Below are 20,150 nucleotides of genomic sequence, written 5' to 3' on the forward strand. Positions count from 1 at the left end.
CTTAAGTATACATTGGGATGCAGATAATTATTTCATCTAGAATATCTAGTCACAGACATTTGGGTATTTATTCTCCACATACTGCAATCAAGTTGTCATAGATTTTTAAGGTCCTTGGTGAAGAATTATATGATATCCAAACAACAGTGAAGAATAATACCGTCATCATAAACTTGAAATTTCTTTTCGTTAATTCAGCTTTACAGTCAAATCTGTTTTACACTTTCAATTCACCAAATTATGATAGCATTGTAGTATTTATACAATGAATAAGAATGAAAGCTTCAATCAAACAGATGCATTAAGTACTCAGTTATTCATGTGTATATTCGAACCTCTGAACCATTTTTCCTCGGGTAAGCATGACTATGATTTTTATCATGGCTACTAATCTAAGATACTAAATAATTGCTGTTCATTTACATCGACCAAGGGCAATTTGTCTATCAGTTGCAATCTATAAATATCATCATTCTGCCATTACTGGAGTAGCATCCCATGTCAATAGTTTACAATCACCACCAAGACCCAGTCATACCTTGCTATACTCTATACTCTGCATATTTTACAAATGATGTCTCCTATTCTAATACAATTTTGTGAGTGGTGCAACAGTTCACAATCGTGCACATCATAAAATCTTCTAAACACACACCTTACAGTAACCAGTTTAAACAACAGTACACAATATCAAGGTGAGTAGTGCATATCACTGTAAACCATTATTAGAAGTGAACAAACATAATTAATCCAACTTGATTATACGGTGCATCCTGTGCAGGATTAGTCACAGAAGGAGAGATATACTGGTCAAAGTCACTATCTGATATTCTTCATCCACAAACTGTGTGACAAAACATACAGTAGTAATTAATTTCAGGTGGCATATATAAAGACTAGATGCCACATTCACCAAACCCTGACTAAAACCTGACAGGTATGACATAAAAAAAAACAAGCAAACAAACAATAAAACAACCAAACATTGTGAACAAGTCTTCTCCTTTAACAACCATTCCTCAGTATTAGTTAACCCTCACACAACCACTACTATGAAACAGCATTGTCATCATATGCCAAACTGTTGAAAGCGGTAAGGACAAAGGTAAAGGGCAATTCCAGACCAATTATGAGTTAGTCTGAAAAGAAAGTGTAGAAATTTATAAGCACAACAGTAAAAAAAAAAAATGTGATAAAAAGTAGAAAAAATTTTGAAATTATGAAGCTGTGAAGTTTTGCTTATTTCTGCAAAACAGTTCTCCAACAGTTGACATGAATATGCAAAACAGCCAGCCAATGAAGTCACCACCTCACAATTTTCCACTGGTTGCGTACAAAAAAAACTTAACTTTTCTGTTATAAAAGTGCAAAACATAATGTCTATCCTGGCAAAATGATATCAAAATAATGATCGTTCAGATATATTTGGATTTGGGACAGGGGCATAAGTATGTTTGTACAAAAAAAAAAAAAAGGGAATTTCAATTTTATATGTACAAATTATACAGGTAGTTGTGAGGCGATGACATAATCAACACACTCACTTGGTCTGGAATTCCCCTTTAAGAGAGATCGTATTACATGATATGTTTGGTTATCTTTAGGCAATGTTGTTGTTATCTTCGCCCACTCTTGGCACCCCATACCTCTCTCCTCTCCCGCTCCGAGGCGTTGTTGAATGCCTCGGGGGCCAGCAGCTTCCTGAGATCGTCCTGGACCCGGTTGTCGCTCTGCGTCTTGAGGGGCGTGGTCACCGCTGTCCTCATCGTCGGCGTGGTGGCCGAGTTGACACGGGGACGGGTGACCAGGGACTCGTTCGATGATTTGCTACTCTCAAGGGGTCTCCTGTGATGAAAGACGACAAAGTCTTTCATGTATGATGGTTCAGGCCAGTCAGAACAGCTATTGTGCCTTTTACCAAAGTCACCAATGTTGAACCTCATTCAAGAGTAATTTTGTATTATCTATCAGTTGGACTTTTAATGCACCATGTAGACTTAGAATGAGACAGTCAAATTTCTAAAATAAACTAAAAAGGGGTTGTCAATACAAGCAGATAGTTTTGTGATGAAGAATATGCAAGGACTACACAGATATGTACCAGAGCATGGTCATTAATGTTTTTCTATTTTACAGAAAGACACATCAGAAACAAAATTGAGATGTCGCACTATCAGAAAATCAGTGTCACCACAAATGCCTACGCAAATCAACACTCTATGTGGATCAGGTACCATGTATCTTTGTGTTTACTAGTATACCAAAGTGACCTTCTCAATGTTTTGTCCAAAATAGAAGACATGAATCTTGTGGAAAAACAAAAACAAAAACTGATAACCAACCTATTAGATAATATCGTCTAGCACTTGTACACTGACAATGTACCCAGTTTCATGCACTGAAGTAAAACTTTTTGTTAATGAACAGACTCCAAACTATGAGAATTTGCTCTGCACCATAATCCATTGGCTCTTGTTGATTTTTCCCCCAAGTTCTCATCAAGCAATATTCTGACATTATGCCATCCTCTTTCTATGTTTGACGAAAGCTTGAATGACACTTCAACAGGTACCACGATGATGAAAAGGTTATGACAGGAGGTAAACTCCAAAACATACTACCTCTGAAAAAAAAAAGTATCCAAACTTAAATAATTGGATGTTTGCCCCATGGCAAAAATGCCACTTTACAATCAAACATCAAAATACACAAAATTCTTAAGGATGGATCTAAATTACTAGTTGGATGTTTAGTCAAGCTAGATTGCTAAATTAAATTTTAATCTTGTTTACTTTTTGTTTTTGTTAATTGAAATCGGAGCCTGGTTGATGAATGCCAATTTACCTCCTAGCCATCTTTGGGCTTGTGCTGGACTCGCTCATACTGCTGCTGGATGATGCCGATGGTACACCCCTCCTGTGAGAGGAGCCATAGTCCCCTGCCCCACCCCTGCGGGGACTCTGTGCCCGCTTCTTGACCGTCTCCGGGCTGGGGGCCCTTTGGGGCATGGGGCTACGGGCGGGGGACTGCCTGGCCCTCAGGCTGCCAAACTCTCTGCTGCCAGAGCCTCCCGACAGGGTAGAGTGGGTAGACTGGTCGCTGATGCTGCTCATGGTGGCGTGGTGGTGGGGGACGATGCCGGCCAGGTGGGTGGGGCGCTGGAGGCGGGGCTGCTCCATGTCCACGCCCTCCCGGCTTCGCACCTGAAAGAGTTGCTCGGTGGGGCTGTAGCGCTCTGCTGTGGCATAGTTGCCCCGGCTTTCATCCCTGGGCTCTTGCTTTGTCAGGGAGGAGGAGGCAGACAAGGAGGTCTGGTACATGGTGTCTGTCGCATCCTTAGAAACGGACACCCCGTCGTCATGGTAGCCATTAGCATCATCTCCTGTGTCATACCACTTCTCATCACTTGTGTTGGTGTTTTTGATGGTTGCCTGCATCAGACAAATGTGTATTGTAGGCCACAAATTACTACCAAACACAACCAAAATAATAGAACACATCAAAAAGACATTAATGCCATAGACTCTTATTTTTGTCTAGAATATAATCACTTACCACTTTCTCATGAACCTAAAGAATCTCAATCTCAGATAAGTTTGAACAGATACTCATTAAGTGTCAAGTTGGTAATGAATAATGCAGACAAATCTTTCAGCTGCTGTCAAATATGACAGGGAGTGTGTGTGGCAGATCATGCTTGGTGTATTTCTGTAAAAATTTTTACTAAAACATGCTTAATTATTCTGTCAGGATAGAGATTATTAAAGATACGACAGCAAATTTAATGTGTAATCCACTGTTCCTATCAATAAAAAAACATAGATTTTCTGCCATGCGTGTTGAAGTTATCAAAACTGAATAGTCATTCACTAATGGCACACAAAACAATTGTTGACCTTTGACCCAACAACCTACCTGGGCTACATTGTGGTGGGGATATCTGGCCTTGGGTGTGACAAACTGGGCTTGCTGCTGATCAGTCTCTCTCGTTCTGTCCTGGGGGTACAGGCTCTGATCACCTTGTCTCTGCCAGCTTGTCGCTTTACCGGGTTCTTTGTACACTGCAAAGGAAAACATTCACATAGATTTATCAATGAACAAAGAAGTCCACACTCATAACAGATACGTAAATAAACAAATAATTTATCAAACCTGACCTCTTCCTGAACTCCTAAACAAGGCTTCCAACCTTTATAACAGCATTGCAGTATTCCGAGGGCTGAAAAGCAGTATTTTTTGTTGAAAAACAGTATTTTGTACTTTTCCTGCTACAGACATGTGTAGTAATACAATTTGGAAAAAACAATATTTTCCATGAAACCTGCACTGAAATAAAAAAAAATAATTGGCATCTCTGCCTAAATGTGAATATATTTCACACCAACACACACACACACACACACAATAAAGTGACTATACCTCTATTTCTGTAGCTGTCGAGATTGTCCTCTAGGGAGTCCTGCCTGGAGTGAGTCCCCGTGCCGATCCGGTCCAGTTCCTCCTGGGAGCTGCGGAGTCGGGCCTGGGTGTCATTGGGTCTCCTCCTCACCTCCCTGGCACTCCTCCTCTCGTGTACCATCCGCATGAAGGACTTGTCCCCCGACTCTTGGGACAGCCCTCGGGAGTGTCCACCAGACCCCACAGGGGCAGAGTTTCCGCTGCTGACGCTGACGCCACTGATGCTGCTCCCCCCGGAGTTGGCCTGCTGTCGCGCCCGGGCGTTGACCTCCTTCCAGTAGTCCACGGCCGCCCGGTAGTGGTGCTGGCCGGTACTGGAGGAGCCGTCGGCGTTGATGCGGCGTTCGAAGGTGGAGATGGCAGAACGCACGCTCCCCTTGGCCGGCAGGGTTTCATCATTGGGGGTGGGTGGATAGAGGGGTGTGGTCGGGGCCGAGTGCATGAGACTGGAAGCCGGCTGGCCTGGTGTCGATACAGAGCGGGAATGGTGGGCTCCTCTGGTTCTTGCATCTGAAAAGCACAGAACTATTTGTAAGTAACTCTTCCACCAAATACTTGTGATACCAACTGTACCACACTACAAACACCATGAAAGTACGAAGCATACAGTGTCTTCCCTTTACAACAAACACAGTTATAACAAAACTTTGTTACAATAAAGCAAAAATTCCCAAGTCCCAATATCATTATCTATATATCTTTGCATAATCTATTTGTTCAGCTACAATGAAATTTTGATCTAACGAAAGAAATCTACCAATTCCAAGGACTTCGTTATCACGGGAGTGGCCTGTGGAACAAGAGGAATAATGGTAACAAGAAGCAGCAGTAATACTGAATAATACGCCCTCCTTTTCTCTCGACAGAGATTTGGACACAGATGGCCTAGAGACCATATAGTGACCATTTCAATGTTCAGATGTACAATTTGGTATCTCAAATCAAAGTGAGCATGATGAATCTCATAACTAAACCACACTGAGTGCAAGCGAAAGGCTGTGCAGATCCTCACCTCTGTTGGGCACACTGCCCACTGATGTCGTCACTTTGTGTGGTCCCTTGCCACTGCTTGTGGCCCGGCTGAAGCCTAGCCGTGCCCCACCCTGCTGGGTTACTGCATCGCTGTTTCCCGTGTACTCAAGAGGAGTGCTTCCCCTGCGTGAAGTAAACAAATATCCCTAGTTTAAAAAATCTCTACAGCTTAAGATTTTGATATAGACACATACTGTATACACCATACATTAAGTAAGTCTAAATTTTCACGAATCGAGACTTCCCAATGATTTCGCGAGTGGTTAAATTTGCGATTGTGGAGTACTGAATGGAGAAATGCATACGTGTAGGTCACATTTATTTCGGGATCAAAGTCATTATTTTCGTGTGTCTTTAATTTTGCGAATAGCACCTGACTCACAAAATTCGCGAAATATTCGGCGGTGGGGTCTGGTGGACACTCCTGAGGGCTATCCCAAGAGTCGGGGGATAAGTCCTTCATGCAGATGGTACAGTAGGTAACATGGAATCCTCAAGTTCACTCTTAAATGCAATAATTATTTCTCACATGCATGAAACATATGAATGCAAGTGCCAGCATGTAAAAAGAAAAAATAGTTCTGAAATGCCTGCACAACCATCCATTTTTGCTCTAAAATGTACACATATGCAAATGAAATGTGTTAAATTATGCTGCGACAACATAAGTTGGGTTGGGCAATAATGAAAAAAATCTTGTTGGAAATAACAACTGCTGAGGCATGATCGATCATCATGTAATGTTCTACCACCACTGAATAGGGTGGGTGCTTCGGGAATAAAAGTTGTGTACTATGTTTGAAAATTGTTTTACACCTTTTGATCTGAAATACTCCAAAACAACTCAATATCCCGACAAATTGCATCAGCCACACAGGTTTCTTGGTGGACCCTTTCGATGCATTGCAAGCAAATTATCCAAATGGTGGAAGCTGAATTTTGAGCACTTCCGAGAACTTAGCTCTACTTTGATCTATGTTGTGTGCTATGGGGTTTTTTTTTGGAAAAAGTAATGGCTGTTGCCATGACAATTACACACCTCCTTGGGCTGCCGTCTTCGCAGGGGGACACGACCACCACTTTGACCGTCTGCGACGTCCTCAAGAGATCGATCATTTCCTCGTGGGTCTGGGTGCACACTGCTATCTCACAGATCTGAAAACGTGAAAAGATCATGACATACCATGTCATATTGGGCTTTATTGGTAAATGTCAAATGAAGCTTGAGTGAAATGTAGGAAGCAAAGTCTTCCATATGTTAGCATAATCTGAAAGTGTTATCACATAAGAACAAGACATAAGCATTTTGTTTTCATAAAAACATCATTTATGTCATTTTATACTCTCCCCTCAGCAACAAAAAAGATATAGCAGATGAAGATGAAGAAAAAAGGAAACAAATTGTATACTGTAAAACACAAAATATTTGCGGCATGAAACTTTCATGAGTTGGAGTCGACGGCCTTTTTCACTGTATGAAATTTTTGCGAAGTGCCACTGGTACCCAAAGCATGCAGTGTAGACAACAACTTCAGCATGCATTTTAATTTTGCGAATCATGACTCCCGCAAAATTTGCAAAATCAAAATGCACACAAACATTTCTGGTTTTACAGTAACTGATGACAAATCTCTTGAATATGAATCCATTTCCTCTCTTTGGACTGCGTAAAGAAAGAATGGTATTGTAAAAGCTGATTACAGGAATTACCCTCGAGAGAGAGAGAGGAAGAGAAAGAGAGAGAGAGAGAGAGAGATTCCGGCTTTCTTTTGGGGTGGAGAACTCACCTCCACAAGCCTTGCGCCTTTCCTGAGGCCTGCCTGCCAGGCGAAGCCATAGGGGTCCACTTCAACCACTATGCCCTGGTAGTGCACATGGAAGCCCAGCTGACCGAGGCCATTGCGACGAAGTGTGATCTCTTTGGTCTGCAATGGGATCAACAACAACAACAACAAAAACGTGAGAGAGTAAGAAATTGTGCTCTCATTCTGTCTATGTCACAATAATTTCTTTCCCTCTCTTTCTAAAGCGTATTTCAAACACAATTACTCATAAAAGGGTATCTTTGTAAAGCTGAACCAAAAACAATCTTGTATCATTCACCATTTGGTAACAGAATATCAACGTGGAAGCATCTCATTGACATAACTAGACCGAAAGCAACCACCTCTATGAGTATGAAACAAGCTACTTCCAGAAGAAACAACAACCTAGAATCAAAGAAAAGCCTCTATGAGTATGAAATAAGCTACTTACTCCTACCCCCCCCCCAAAAAAAAAAGTCCTAGAATCACAGAAAAGCCTTTTGAGTATGAAACAAGATACTTCACAACATTGAATGCTACAGGTGTTTGCCTCACTTAACATTTGGTCTTTAGAGTCTGACCAGGTCAAATATGGAATCTAGACTTGCCAGTCATGTGTTTGACCAGATCGCCTTGCCATTGCCACAAATAACTTACCCTGGTTCCATTGGATACCGCTTCAAATCTCTTGACTATCTCCGGTACCTCGTCCAGTTCCTGATCAGGGATCCGTAACCTAACACAGTTCCCCTCGTTAAAGTACAGCTTCAGACTGGGTACAAGGAACACATAAGATACATTTTATGTATCAAATTACCAACAGGTGGAAGGTGTCTCCAAGCCTCAACACAAAACATCATTCTGGCTGTAGTATAGATAGCACATTACATCAATGCTACTTATGGGAATACCTTTATATAGATTATACAGTGTATATGCAGATATATATATATATATATATATATATATATGTACATATATATATATATATATATATATATATATATATATATATATATATATATATATATATAGCGAAAACTTTGAGCAAAGAAAATGGGTTTTCATCCCGATGAAAACCCATTTTCTTTGCTCAAAGTTTTCGCTATTTATTATTACAATTGTTTCTGGTCAGTTTTTCCTTCCTTGTTTCAAAATATATATATATATATTACATATTACGTTTACCTGACGAAGGCATTGAATAAAATTTGGAATATTCATTAGATTATTGTTAGCAATAAAAATGTATGAGTCTTTTATATTCACTTGATGATCTGTTAGAGAATGAAATGAAAATGATCTGCAAATAACCCCTAAATAAAAAAGAAATCAATATGTATTCAGAAATTGAAGGAAATAAGCACTGAAAGTTTTGTATAATGTAACATTTATTCTATATTGAAGCAGTCATACTTTGTATGCGATGTATAATTGTACATCTTCTGTTGTACATGAAGACAGACAGACAGATACTCTGACAAGTAATACAGTGTATCTACTTCAACACAGGGAAACAATTGAAAAAACCTGCAGCACAATATCAAATGAAAACAAAATTAATGCTTTGCAACTGATAGACAAATTACCCTACATCGATGGAAGAATTTCATGTATTTGGAAACTTAATGCTGTTATTGGGTCGGGGGGAAGCCCCGCCCTGTTTACCCGTGAGGATACGGCGTCCAGCCGATGATGGAGCTACAGGGGATGCTGAAGAGCACCTCCCTGGTGTTGAGGTGGGTCAGGACCATCATGTCCATTGAGATGGCCAGCATGCACTCCACGGGGTCAGACAGGCTGAAGTCCTCCGCCTGGACATTAGGGAGGGGTCAGGGAATAAGAGTACAGTTATCTCAACGGGTACCAACACAACACCGGTAAAGCCCAAAACTGGAATAATGGATTGGGTGCATGAATCCCTCTTTTCACTGGCATCATTGCATTACTTTTTTTTTTTCTTCCCAACTGGAAAAAGTAAAAATAACATTCAAAGTGGATGCAGTGCTGGACATATTTGTGACTGTCATGGATGGGCCAAATGGGGGAAGTGCATCAGAACAGAGTCTGTTGAGCAGAGCAAGAGTCTGGTAGCTATGACACATCATGTGGTCATTAGCTCTACCCAGGTTTACTTCATGACTCTCTGCTTGAAAGGGGACAGGCATAGAATAATCACTATGACAACCGCTTGCAAAGCAGGATGTAAATATGCTTGACATAGCAATGACTAAAACACAAAACCAGATAAAAAAAAAACCAAAAAACAAACAAACAAACAAACAGAGTTCCATTCCGGTAGAGAAACTATTGGAAGATAGTTTTACAGTATATTTTTCATCCCATTGATCCCTGCTACATGTAACCTCAGAATTTCACAGAAATATATTATTTCTATCACCAGTGTCATCATCATCAAAATTATTTCATCAGTACTATTATCACTGATACTATCATCATCAAAATCATCATTATCATCATCATCATTATTATCACTGTTGTCTGCTTTTTTGTGAGCAAAAAACAGAGCAATTGACTGGACTATGTGTACATCTGAGCTCCATTAGAGAGACCAGTCACTCAAGTACAAGCTGATTGTAGAGGAAATAAGAAATGCACATGACACGTCATGCAAGTGCACCCATAATGTGGAGACTGACAGCACAACTCCCAAATCTCAAAGATAGAGCTCATAAAAGATGAGTATCTCCTCCCAACATTTGATTATTGGGCTGGGGAGCTTCTCTAAACACAATTACTTCAACACACAAAGAATATTTTCCAATACATGATTACATTTTCACTTTATCAATATTGGTTTTGAGGGGAAAGCATATTACAAGCTCTGCCTTTTAGCTTACTCTCCATTTTCAACATCTATATGCAGTAAATAGCATGTACATATTTATTTCTTCCTCAATTCACTGTGTCTATATGATATTTCGAACTACTGAGAATATGTATTTTACATTGTTTGTTCTTTTCTTGTGCTACACTGTACGTTTTGTACATTGGCACACTTTGTTGAAAATGAAATAAATGGAAATGGAATGGAAATGTGCATTTTCCAAATGATAAAAAAGGAAAAAATATTTGCCATGAGCTTGTTGCTGACTTGCTACCTTAAATATTATGGCAATGTATTGTGCTGCCTTAAATGAGAGTTTCTACAACAAAGATGGATGGCAGTGTTGGTAACTGCACATTTCTTAGAAATGGTACGCATTTTTTGTCATGTGCTCTCAATTCAAAGTCACTCTATGATCATGCCATTTTCAGATATGTTTAATAAGACAGCGCTATAAAATTTAATAAGTTATGGCAAGGTCTCTGCAAAACAGGGGTTTCTGTGGGGGTTTTTTTGTGTGTTTATTTTGCTTTGTTTTGTTTTATAGCTTTACGTCAGTTGTCATTTGCTTTCATTACACATGGAGGTATAAGTCAGCTTTCTGCCAGTTGATTTCAATACAGATCTAAAATGTGTGTCATACGGCGAGGACATGTTGGATTCTATGGTTACCACAGCACATAGGCCGTTGCCAGCATCACACTGCTACAGCAAGCACATCGTGCACAATCTGGATGACTTGTCCACAAGCCATGCATGGCATAAAAAAAGTGACCACACTTTAAAAAAAAAAAAATGGACATAAACTCTTACACTACAGTGACAGCCATTGCATCCACTATGACATAGGCAATATGATGTCATTCATCAACAACAATGTGCAATGTATGTACATGGTATACAATGATGGCGGTGGGGTAAAAACAAAAGGGGCAGGGCAGAAGGAGGGGACAAATATTTCAACAAAAGATAATGAGCACGCAGAAGCATTTTTTTTTTCAACAATGGAATAGTGATTTAACAGAAAATATATTAAATTTGTGCTCAGCATTTATCATGAAAAAGCAAAAAACCCAGTGCATCTTTCAATGATTTTGTATGTTATTTTTTTTTTTAAACTTACTATTAAACTTATAGGACAGCACTTAAATGCAAACAGTTTTTTTTTGTCCAATGCCAAGTCAACAAAACACCAAGCTCAGAGGCAGACAGTCACAAAAATATATGCATATATTTACTGCTAAAAAACAAATACTTTGCAAATGATACAAGTGTACTTCCATAACTAGGGAAAAACAAAAAGAAGAAAACATGAACAGGAATTAAGTGACCATGACTTTCAAAAAACAAAACTCATTTGTGAAAGTGAAAACTGGAAACGTAAATCCTACTTTGTGACAGGAATGGAAAGTACAGCAAAGCATAAATTGCTAAGTTTCTGAAACAACACTTTCCAAGAAGTACCGCATACATGTGTACAGATTGCCTCTATACACAATCCCACAAAATAGACGGGGGAAAAAAATGAAACTTTTTCTGAATAGTAGACCTCTTTTCTGGCAAGTTATTCAAACTTGAATGTTAATAATCACAGGAACAGGAGAGGTGGGGGGGGGGGGTGGAATACAGAAAAACCATGCAGTTTTGATGTAAACCAAACACATCAGTGACAAAACAGTGTATGGCCTCTCATGGAAAATTGACATCATGCGCCAGAAACCGGGCTTAGGTCCACCGCAGCAGAGCCCAAAATGCAACACAACATCATTGGCATGCTACAAATATAAAACCGCCCTCAACAAGGAAAAGCTTATATATGGACATGATTGTGTGACAATGAAGAAGGGGACAGGGAAAGACAGTTCAACCAACATAACAATAATAATAACAAAAATCAGAAAACCAAATGCAGTGTAGGAACAACGCAAAAAATAACAACAAAAGTAAAACATCGACTATGCACTACAAGTGTCAACTTTAAAGCTTCACCTTTGAGTTTACGTCTTTGCCCATAGGTGACCACAAGTAAACCTGTATTCGGGATGTTTGAGCAATGAGGAAACAGTTTGTAACTCTCAGAAAGCTCAGAGCAAGTTGATCGAGGGGCAGTTACATGGCTGCAGTCTATACATCCCAGACATTTATTTCAAGGAAACTTAAGAGTAGCTATCATAGATCTCACCAATTGCTGCTGATCTATGGCTTCTTCCAGTGATATCATACCTGTTTAATACACTTGCTACATTGCCAGATATCCATAATTGACTCACGTACACTGTAGAAATAGATCTCATTTGGATAGGAAATAGAATAGAATAAAGACACGTTTGCTACTATGACTATTAGGCAGATGTGTAAAAAAAAAAAAAAATCTATAATTTTCCAAAAACTTTCCTTTCTTGCCCCATGATATTATTTCTCTCTGATCATGTTTTGGCTGATGACCTGGCATTATATCTTCCGGTTTGAAAGCAAGAATTCTAAGTAGAGCTCACGCAAAAGTACTTCTGTATCCTCATCTACTTTAAAGAAAAAAAATCCCTACAGAAACAAAGAAAAAAATCACTTCCTTATGCAGCACTATGCTTCCTCAAAAAACAGAAAGTGAAACCTCATCACTGATAAGTCCTATTGTCTCACAGTGTGTACACTGCAAATTATCCTCACTTAGAAGATATCATGAGCACACAGTGAGATCATGCACATAAGTGCCCAGATAGCATTTCCTACAGCAGGGCTTTGAGTGGTCATCGTTCTCATAGCCATCAAGACAGCAGACTGCAGGGATGATTCCGCCCTCGAGAGCACTTGAATGTCTTTGCTGCCGGAAATGGAACACGGCATTGTATTCGTATGAACCCAGGAAGTGATACATTTTAATCAAGTTTTAGAAAACTTTCCTCTGATCTTGAACAAGCTTTTACCAATACTTGTAAATATTTCACATCACATTTGTCAAGAAGCAAGAGGAAAGGAACCAATCACAAGCTGCAATACTTTCTACCATCGTCCACCAGTGCTTGCGATTGCTCACAAGACTTTAAAGGACAAGTTCACCTTCATAAACATAAGGATTGAGGGAATGCAGCAATATTAGTAGAACACATCATTGAAAGTTTGAGGAAAATTGGACAATCGATGCAAAAGTTATGAATTTTTAAAATTTTTGTGTTGGAACCGCTGTATGAGGAGACTACTAAGGCTCGTGATGTCATATGAGTACAACAGTATAAAGAAAATGTAAAGAAAATTCAACATATTTTCACTTTTTTCGCATAATAAAAGAGCACTTGACTTGCCTCTTTCTAAAGGCATTGGGAATATTATTACCCATAACATATGTCAGTAACGAGTCAAGGGAATGTGTACTTTTTTCAAAAGATGAAATTTTGTGAAATTCTCTTTATATTTTCCTATATTGTTGTACGCATGTGACATCATACACTACAGTAGTCTTCTCATCCAGCGGTGACTGCACAAAAAACTTTAAGAATTCATATTTTTTGAACGGATTGTCCGATTTTCCTCAAACTTTCAATGATGTGTTCTACTAATATTGCTACATTCTCTCAATCCTTATGTTAATAAAGGTGAACTTGTCCTTTAAATGTTGGTTTCCAAAAAGTTTCCATAAGTCACCCCCCCCCCTCCCCATAAAACGAATCCAACTGTGGCAGTCATAAATGAGCCTCACCTGGATATCCCACACGAGGGCTCCCTTGGCTTTGAAGTCTGGGGCTGGCCTGGGGCAAGTCTTCTCCTTCTTCTTGTCAAAGAGCTTGAACTTGCCCCCGCCCCCCATCTCGATACCCGTCGACGTCACATAGGAGTCGGCAAGGTCCTTGAGGTACTCGCGGCGTGTCCGTGTCGCCATGGCGATAAACTTGTCGGCCTTGTGGACTGCATTTTCGGCATTGATGACTGCAAGTGAAATGTGAAAGGTAACCATTGGAAAGTCTGATGTATTTCGAGGAGAGCTTGCTCTTTTCACTGAAAGCTTGATTCTGTTATGTTTGTTGTTGTTACCACACAAACCACATCGTGCATAGGTCAACTAAGCCTTTTGATTCTTGAAACTTTACTTCATAATAAAATAAATATATAATAAAAGGATATTTATATTGCGCAGCTACTATAATGATATACTCTACTGCGCATTACAAAATGACATGCATACAAGAAATTCAAACAGAAAATACACTACTTCAAGAGATGACTTGATAAAAGCTAGTTGGAATAATTTCTTTTTCAATGGAAAATGTCGACCAAACTGACCATGAAAAAAAAAAGTGCCTGCATAAAGGTTACGATGTCTTTCAAATATTATGCAGTTGAATCTCACGTAACAAGAATTCCCCAAATTTACTGGGGATGATTTCGGTTTCCATTAATGAATATTCATTTGTAAGATTGCCAATATGACACAAAGTCCAAATGAGGTCATGATAACATACACATGCAGACTTTCATCGGAAATATTATTCTGCCAATAAAATTTCATATTATCCTAGTTAAAGATGGAATATCCAAGGACAATTTATATGTGATATGTGATGCAACTAGGAGGATTAGATGTTAAGGGAGGCAAGTAAAGGGAGAAACTATCCTCTGTGTGTCTACAGTAACTTACTTTTGGCAAGAAGGAAATCAGCAAAGGATTTTGACTTCTGAAACGTGGCTGCCTGTGGCAAGGGAGGGCCGGAGATTGAGACTTCTTTGGATCTGCTTACGGCGATCCTGGGAACAGACATGATGGACATACAACTTAATGCTTTCACCACAAGAAAGAAAAACAATTACAGGAAAAGTTATGCGGAAATGCATCTTACACCACGGTTTTGACAAGTAATGCTATTCAAACAATCTTTTTATGGGAAAGTATCCTGCTCACTTTGGCTATATTACAGAGGGGTGAGGAATTTCACGTTTGCATTTCTTTTATGTCACTTTTCATCATGCAAACACTCCTGAGAACTCTAGCAGGATTGTGTCTGTCGTCAGAAAATTGTTCTCAAGTTTTCGTGGTCAATGTATCTCTTGTTAAAACATGTGATCAAAGTTTCGTGGAGAGATTTAGGTACATTGAGAGCATTAAAAGATTGTGAATGAGCAATTTTACACATTTGCATAAGTTGTGACTCTGTCATACACCAGATCTCCACATTATGTCGTATCTGACGGACGCTCTGTTTCAGGGCAGGGCATTTGACAGCAAAGCTGTGCTCAGCTGAACCGACTGGGCACCAAGCCCAAGACCACTCAGTGGTAGGAAATATATGACACTCACTGAACTGGCTCATTATCCTTTCAAATGACAAGAATATCTTCCATGAAAATAAATTATTAGTGCTACATTGATTTCAGTCAAATTTACTCGCGTATAGTTTTGCAAGTGAGAGTATTTCTGGAAATATTTCCATACCTCCGCAAAATATTTGAATGTTTGTATTGTAATGCTGGATCAAAAGAGCATGAAATTCTCCAACATTTCTGCACTACTAAACATTCCACATTTCCAGCACATGTATACTCTGCAAGTCACAAAATATGGCTTTGTGTGAACATAAACACACTGGATGGAGCTGGCAATACAATGTAGATAATGAATATCAAATAAATTTACATTATTTTATCAGCAAACAGGTGGCAAGTACATATTATGCTAAGCATACTTATGTTGCTTTCTTCAAACATGTTTTACTGAATGCATGGAATACTTCCCTGCAGACACTTCATAAATAGGCGTCAAAAGCAAATCTCCAAAAATTGAGTCCTTACGAGTAGAGAACATTTTCTGTGTTGGGGTTGTGTGCTCGGACAACGATGAAGACGTGCTGAAATTGAGATCGCACATTCTTTGGAGAGAATGGAAGAGCGCCAGGCTCCTGGAACACTATCGTGACGATGTCGTTGCCAATGTGACGTTTCCTAAGAAGCTGCTCCATATAGAAAAAAAAAAGGAGAAAGAAGATAATACCGGTAATAGTAATTGAAGCTAAAAATTTGTTTGTTCATTAATCAACACTGATATTCAATTCCAAGCATACACTAACATGTTACTAAACAATAAACACACATTAGTTGAAATATCATGGTACGCTTGCATGGTTTTTTGTAAAGAACACAATTTACTTATGATTAACACCTCCCAGAAACACCAATAAAAATTGTCTAAGTGCTCAAACACCATCAAGTAACTGCAACAGCTTGCCTAATTACCAGTATGTTTTCTCTAATTAGTCAAAGACTTGTACACAGGCACTGGAGGGCAAGGAGCTCTGTAGTACATGGCAAGCGAGTTGCTTGTTTATGAAATCATTTACCCCCCCCCCCCAAAAAAAAAAAAAAAAAAAAAAAATGGTTGTGGTCATGGGTTGTGCTCATGGATGTCAGTTTAAAGACGAATCTCAGTAGAAAACAAAGTTCATTCCAATTAATGGGAGGTATGAATCTGAGATGAACCAATGACCAGTTTCTGTGCATCACAAACATGAAGTGTCAGCAATGTAAGCCGGACACAAGCATCGGTACATTGGTTCCACTGACCATACATTTCAACAAAAACGAGAACAACTGTTTATCTTCAAAGCTTGGCTTTATGGCCACACTTGCTAAGTGTCACCAGAAAGTGATATCTTGAGAAATTCTCCTTTCCAATAACCCTGGTAAAGAAAGAGCAAAAATTCCCAGAACAGTGACACCTAATTACCAACGCAATCAGACACCAACAACATTCCTTTATTTCCTCTTCTTTTTTTTTTTACACACTGAGAGCTTTGCCATGAATACAGCAAGACACTGTACAAACAAGATTATATCTCAGCGTGAGAATAGCAGCGACATACTCTGCAACACTTCAGAGTCTTGTGTTCAAGTGTGGCATTGCTCTTCATTTTTATAGAAACAATCAAAGACATAGGCACTGCAAACAAGACAGAATGGGACTTGAAAATGGAGAGAAATATAAGGATAAAATTACATGAAGTTAGTAAAACAAAACAATAGAGTAAAGTGAAGGAGAAGAAAAACAAGGAGAACAACCCACCTGCTGTCTATTATTTGTGAAGGGAAGCATGGTAGAGACGTGAAACATGATTTCGTTGCCCTGGTAGTTTGCATATAGAGAGTGAGTACCCGTTGAATCAGCTGCAAGGTTTGAGGGACGAGAATGACAATCTCATCATTAGCACATGAACTCTATGACTTGCTGTACAATAAACAAACAAGCAAATGTCATGTAGTTACACAAACCTCAAATCATAATTCAAATCAATGTGAACACAAAACTTTTGTGGAGTTGATCTTTCTTTCGCAAACTTTTGGTGACAATATTTTTGTTTTCCCTAATTGCTGCTACAAATTTACATCAGTCAAAAGAAAACAAACTGCCGGTATCAATTTCAGAGTTATATCCGACTGGCTCAATGACCTAAAGCTTTGACATGGCTTCAGCCACACAACTCTCGAATGTCAGAACATACTGGGCTAGACTACCCATTTCGTTGCATCACATGATTAGGTTGAAATAACTCACTTTTGTTGTCCAGCTGCGCTCGGTACCTCTCGAAGCCTTTCAGACGGACCTTGTCGCCGATGCTTTCAAGGAACTCATCGAAGGCGGGGCTTGAGTGCTCTGTGTGTGTTGTGTGCAAAGTGATGAAAGAACCCAAGTAATAAACTATCACTTCAACAGGAGAGAAATATCCGATTCTGCTAACACAGCGAAAAGACGGCAACATACTCTCAAAAGTATGAGCAAGCCTGCAAATATTTGACATAGTTCAATATCATATCAATGTCAGAAAGTCCTCTGACATGGAATTCAAGAAATAGACTATCAATCAGTATTGATCTTACGTTCAATTTCCTGATTTACGCTCAATATATTGAGCGTAACATCAACCAGAACTCTTTATCAAGCAGGCCCCTGGTCTCTAAGAACTAGTTCACACTTCTTCAAATAGGTAAGAACCTTGTGAGGTGTAATGCGATTCCTATGAGGTTGCAAATGGAGACAGAAATGAGTAATGAAAATAAGAAATGGCGTCAAACAAGTCTCACCATTATTGTACATCTCTTCCTCTGTACTCTGTCCTGCCTTGCAGTACATCACGCCAACCTTGTACGTATTCGAGACCTGCAACAAGAGAGAGAGAGAGAAAAGATCCCACATTTAATGGCAGAATTCAGCACCAATTTGCCCCTCTTAGAGCAAATAATGATAAAGTGATTTATGAACAGTTAAGATGCATCAAAACCACTTCTGTCAAAAAGACTCCTATGGGAATAAGGGTTGTTTTGTTGAAATTCGCAGGGCTGCAATATCACTGCCAGTGTTGAACGAGTTGTGACTAAGTCATGTTTGCTATCTGTCACAAAAGCTCTGATTGCAGAAATCAATCAGATCCAACTGATGAAAAAAAAAAGAGAAAAAAAATTAAAACAAAACAAATCTACTCGAGTATTGCTGTTCAAAGCAGACTCAAACATGGGTCCATAGTTCAATAATATAATCACAGATTTGTGAAAACTTCAAAATTCTGTAACTTCCTCTGCTAGATGTAAGTCTGATTTTGATGATTCTCCTACTGCTGTGTTCATCTTATTTTTTGCTGTACACTAGAGTCAACTTAAGAATGAAGTGCATTTGCACTACGAAGCATGGAGGAGGAGAGCAAGGCAAAACATTCAAGATTTATGAGGAAAGATTCCCGCCATCAGTGAAGAGGAAGAGAAGGGTCACTCACCCCTTGCTCGTCGATTTTCAGCAGCTGCTCCCTGACCTTGGGTGTGTCCGTGGCCAGGCGCAGGCAGCCGAGAGGTAGTTCGGGGGCGAGGTATTCCAGGACGTCCCGCAGGGGGATGCCGCGATTCGTGTTGTGCTTCGTGGTCGACGGGATGGAGTCCTCCATCACTGATCCCCGTAGCGTCGTCAGCTGTGTGCATTGGGAAAGATGAAGAAACAAAACAGCGTCTTATGAGTGACATATCAACATAAACATAGGACATGGTTTTAAAAAAACACACACAAGTGATAAACATGCCAATCAGGACGTGTTTGTTTTCAGTTCACAATGTTATTGGTATCTGTTACAATCTCCCACACAAACTAGTACACGTACATGAATTTTGCCTCTGAATGCATTTTGTGAATTCATTCTGCCATCTTTGTACTCACAATAGGAAAAGTGAAACAAGAATTTTTAGCAGCTTTATCATATTTCATTCTGATGCTTGTTTGTCGCAGCAGTCAACAGTTCAATTTCAGAGCTAGGTATCAAATGACATAGTACTATATGCTAACAGTGGTGCACCTCTGAGAGCTTGGCATTTTATGGGTTAATGTCGCATGAAATGACAAAGTTCAAAAATATCGACGGGGCCTGGTTGAGGGGGGGAAGGATTAGGATAGCAGCAATCCATCCATCTCCTCAGCAGCTGCATGGAGGCAGTCTTTCTTAATCCAGCTAATCCCTCGCTACCCATCATTCCACCTCCCCTTTCCTCCCTCGCCATCTACCCCTACCGCAGAGCATTTTGCGACACGTAGCGGCTCTACCCCTGGCATACACTTTGTTCACTCCCGTTAACTCAAACTATTTGTTAGTTGTTCATGTACAGGCTGGCCTGCAGGCTGGGGATTATACCTGCAATGACACAAGCATCCTGGAAATAATTTAGGATGTGGGTCGGATCCCACTTGCCATCTTTGTTTCACTTGAAGCAGACTAGGTCTTTGGACCAGTCAATCTAACATTACCATGGCAGAGAGAGAGAGCAAGGGAAAAAACAACACGTCAACTAGACTATCAGCAGCATTAAAAAAAAGGATTTAGATAGGTGGAGCATGGCAAGCAAAATAATATCTTATTATAGTAAATAGGTCAAGTATGATATGAATTATGATTGGTTGGATTGCATCACGTGACTGTGTGGAAATTTCGGCATAGGGCACGGCCTTTGGCATGGGGAATTCTGGACCTATAGAAAATGCACGGAGATCGAGG

At 39.6% G+C, this 20,150-nt stretch overlaps 1 protein-coding gene across 1 annotated transcript in view; it reads right to left on the reverse strand.

Annotated features, from left to right (window-relative positions):
• The window catches only part of LOC140234778 (uncharacterized), a 136,881-nt gene that overhangs the window by 42,407 nt on the left and 74,324 nt on the right, over positions 1-20,150 (reverse strand). Inside the window, exons 6-22 of the mRNA XM_072314818.1 lie at positions 18,891-19,079; positions 18,205-18,280; positions 17,678-17,776; positions 17,189-17,289; positions 15,922-16,079; positions 14,774-14,880; positions 13,838-14,064; positions 12,133-12,174; positions 8,964-9,109; positions 7,953-8,067; positions 7,278-7,415; positions 6,530-6,645; positions 5,471-5,613; positions 4,420-4,968; positions 3,916-4,061; positions 2,845-3,431; positions 1,647-1,845 (exon numbers count right to left, since the gene is read on the reverse strand). Coding sequence (XP_072170919.1) covers positions 1,647-1,845; positions 2,845-3,431; positions 3,916-4,061; positions 4,420-4,968; positions 5,471-5,613; positions 6,530-6,645; positions 7,278-7,415; positions 7,953-8,067; positions 8,964-9,109; positions 12,133-12,174; positions 13,838-14,064; positions 14,774-14,880; positions 15,922-16,079; positions 17,189-17,289; positions 17,678-17,776; positions 18,205-18,280; positions 18,891-19,079 — 3,138 coding nt within the window. The remainder of the gene's footprint in view (positions 1-1,646; positions 1,846-2,844; positions 3,432-3,915; positions 4,062-4,419; positions 4,969-5,470; positions 5,614-6,529; positions 6,646-7,277; positions 7,416-7,952; positions 8,068-8,963; positions 9,110-12,132; positions 12,175-13,837; positions 14,065-14,773; positions 14,881-15,921; positions 16,080-17,188; positions 17,290-17,677; positions 17,777-18,204; positions 18,281-18,890; positions 19,080-20,150) is intronic.

This window comes from Diadema setosum, chromosome 1 (assembly GCF_964275005.1).
Source record: "Diadema setosum chromosome 1, eeDiaSeto1, whole genome shotgun sequence".
NCBI lineage: Eukaryota > Metazoa > Echinodermata > Echinoidea > Diadematoida > Diadematidae > Diadema > Diadema setosum.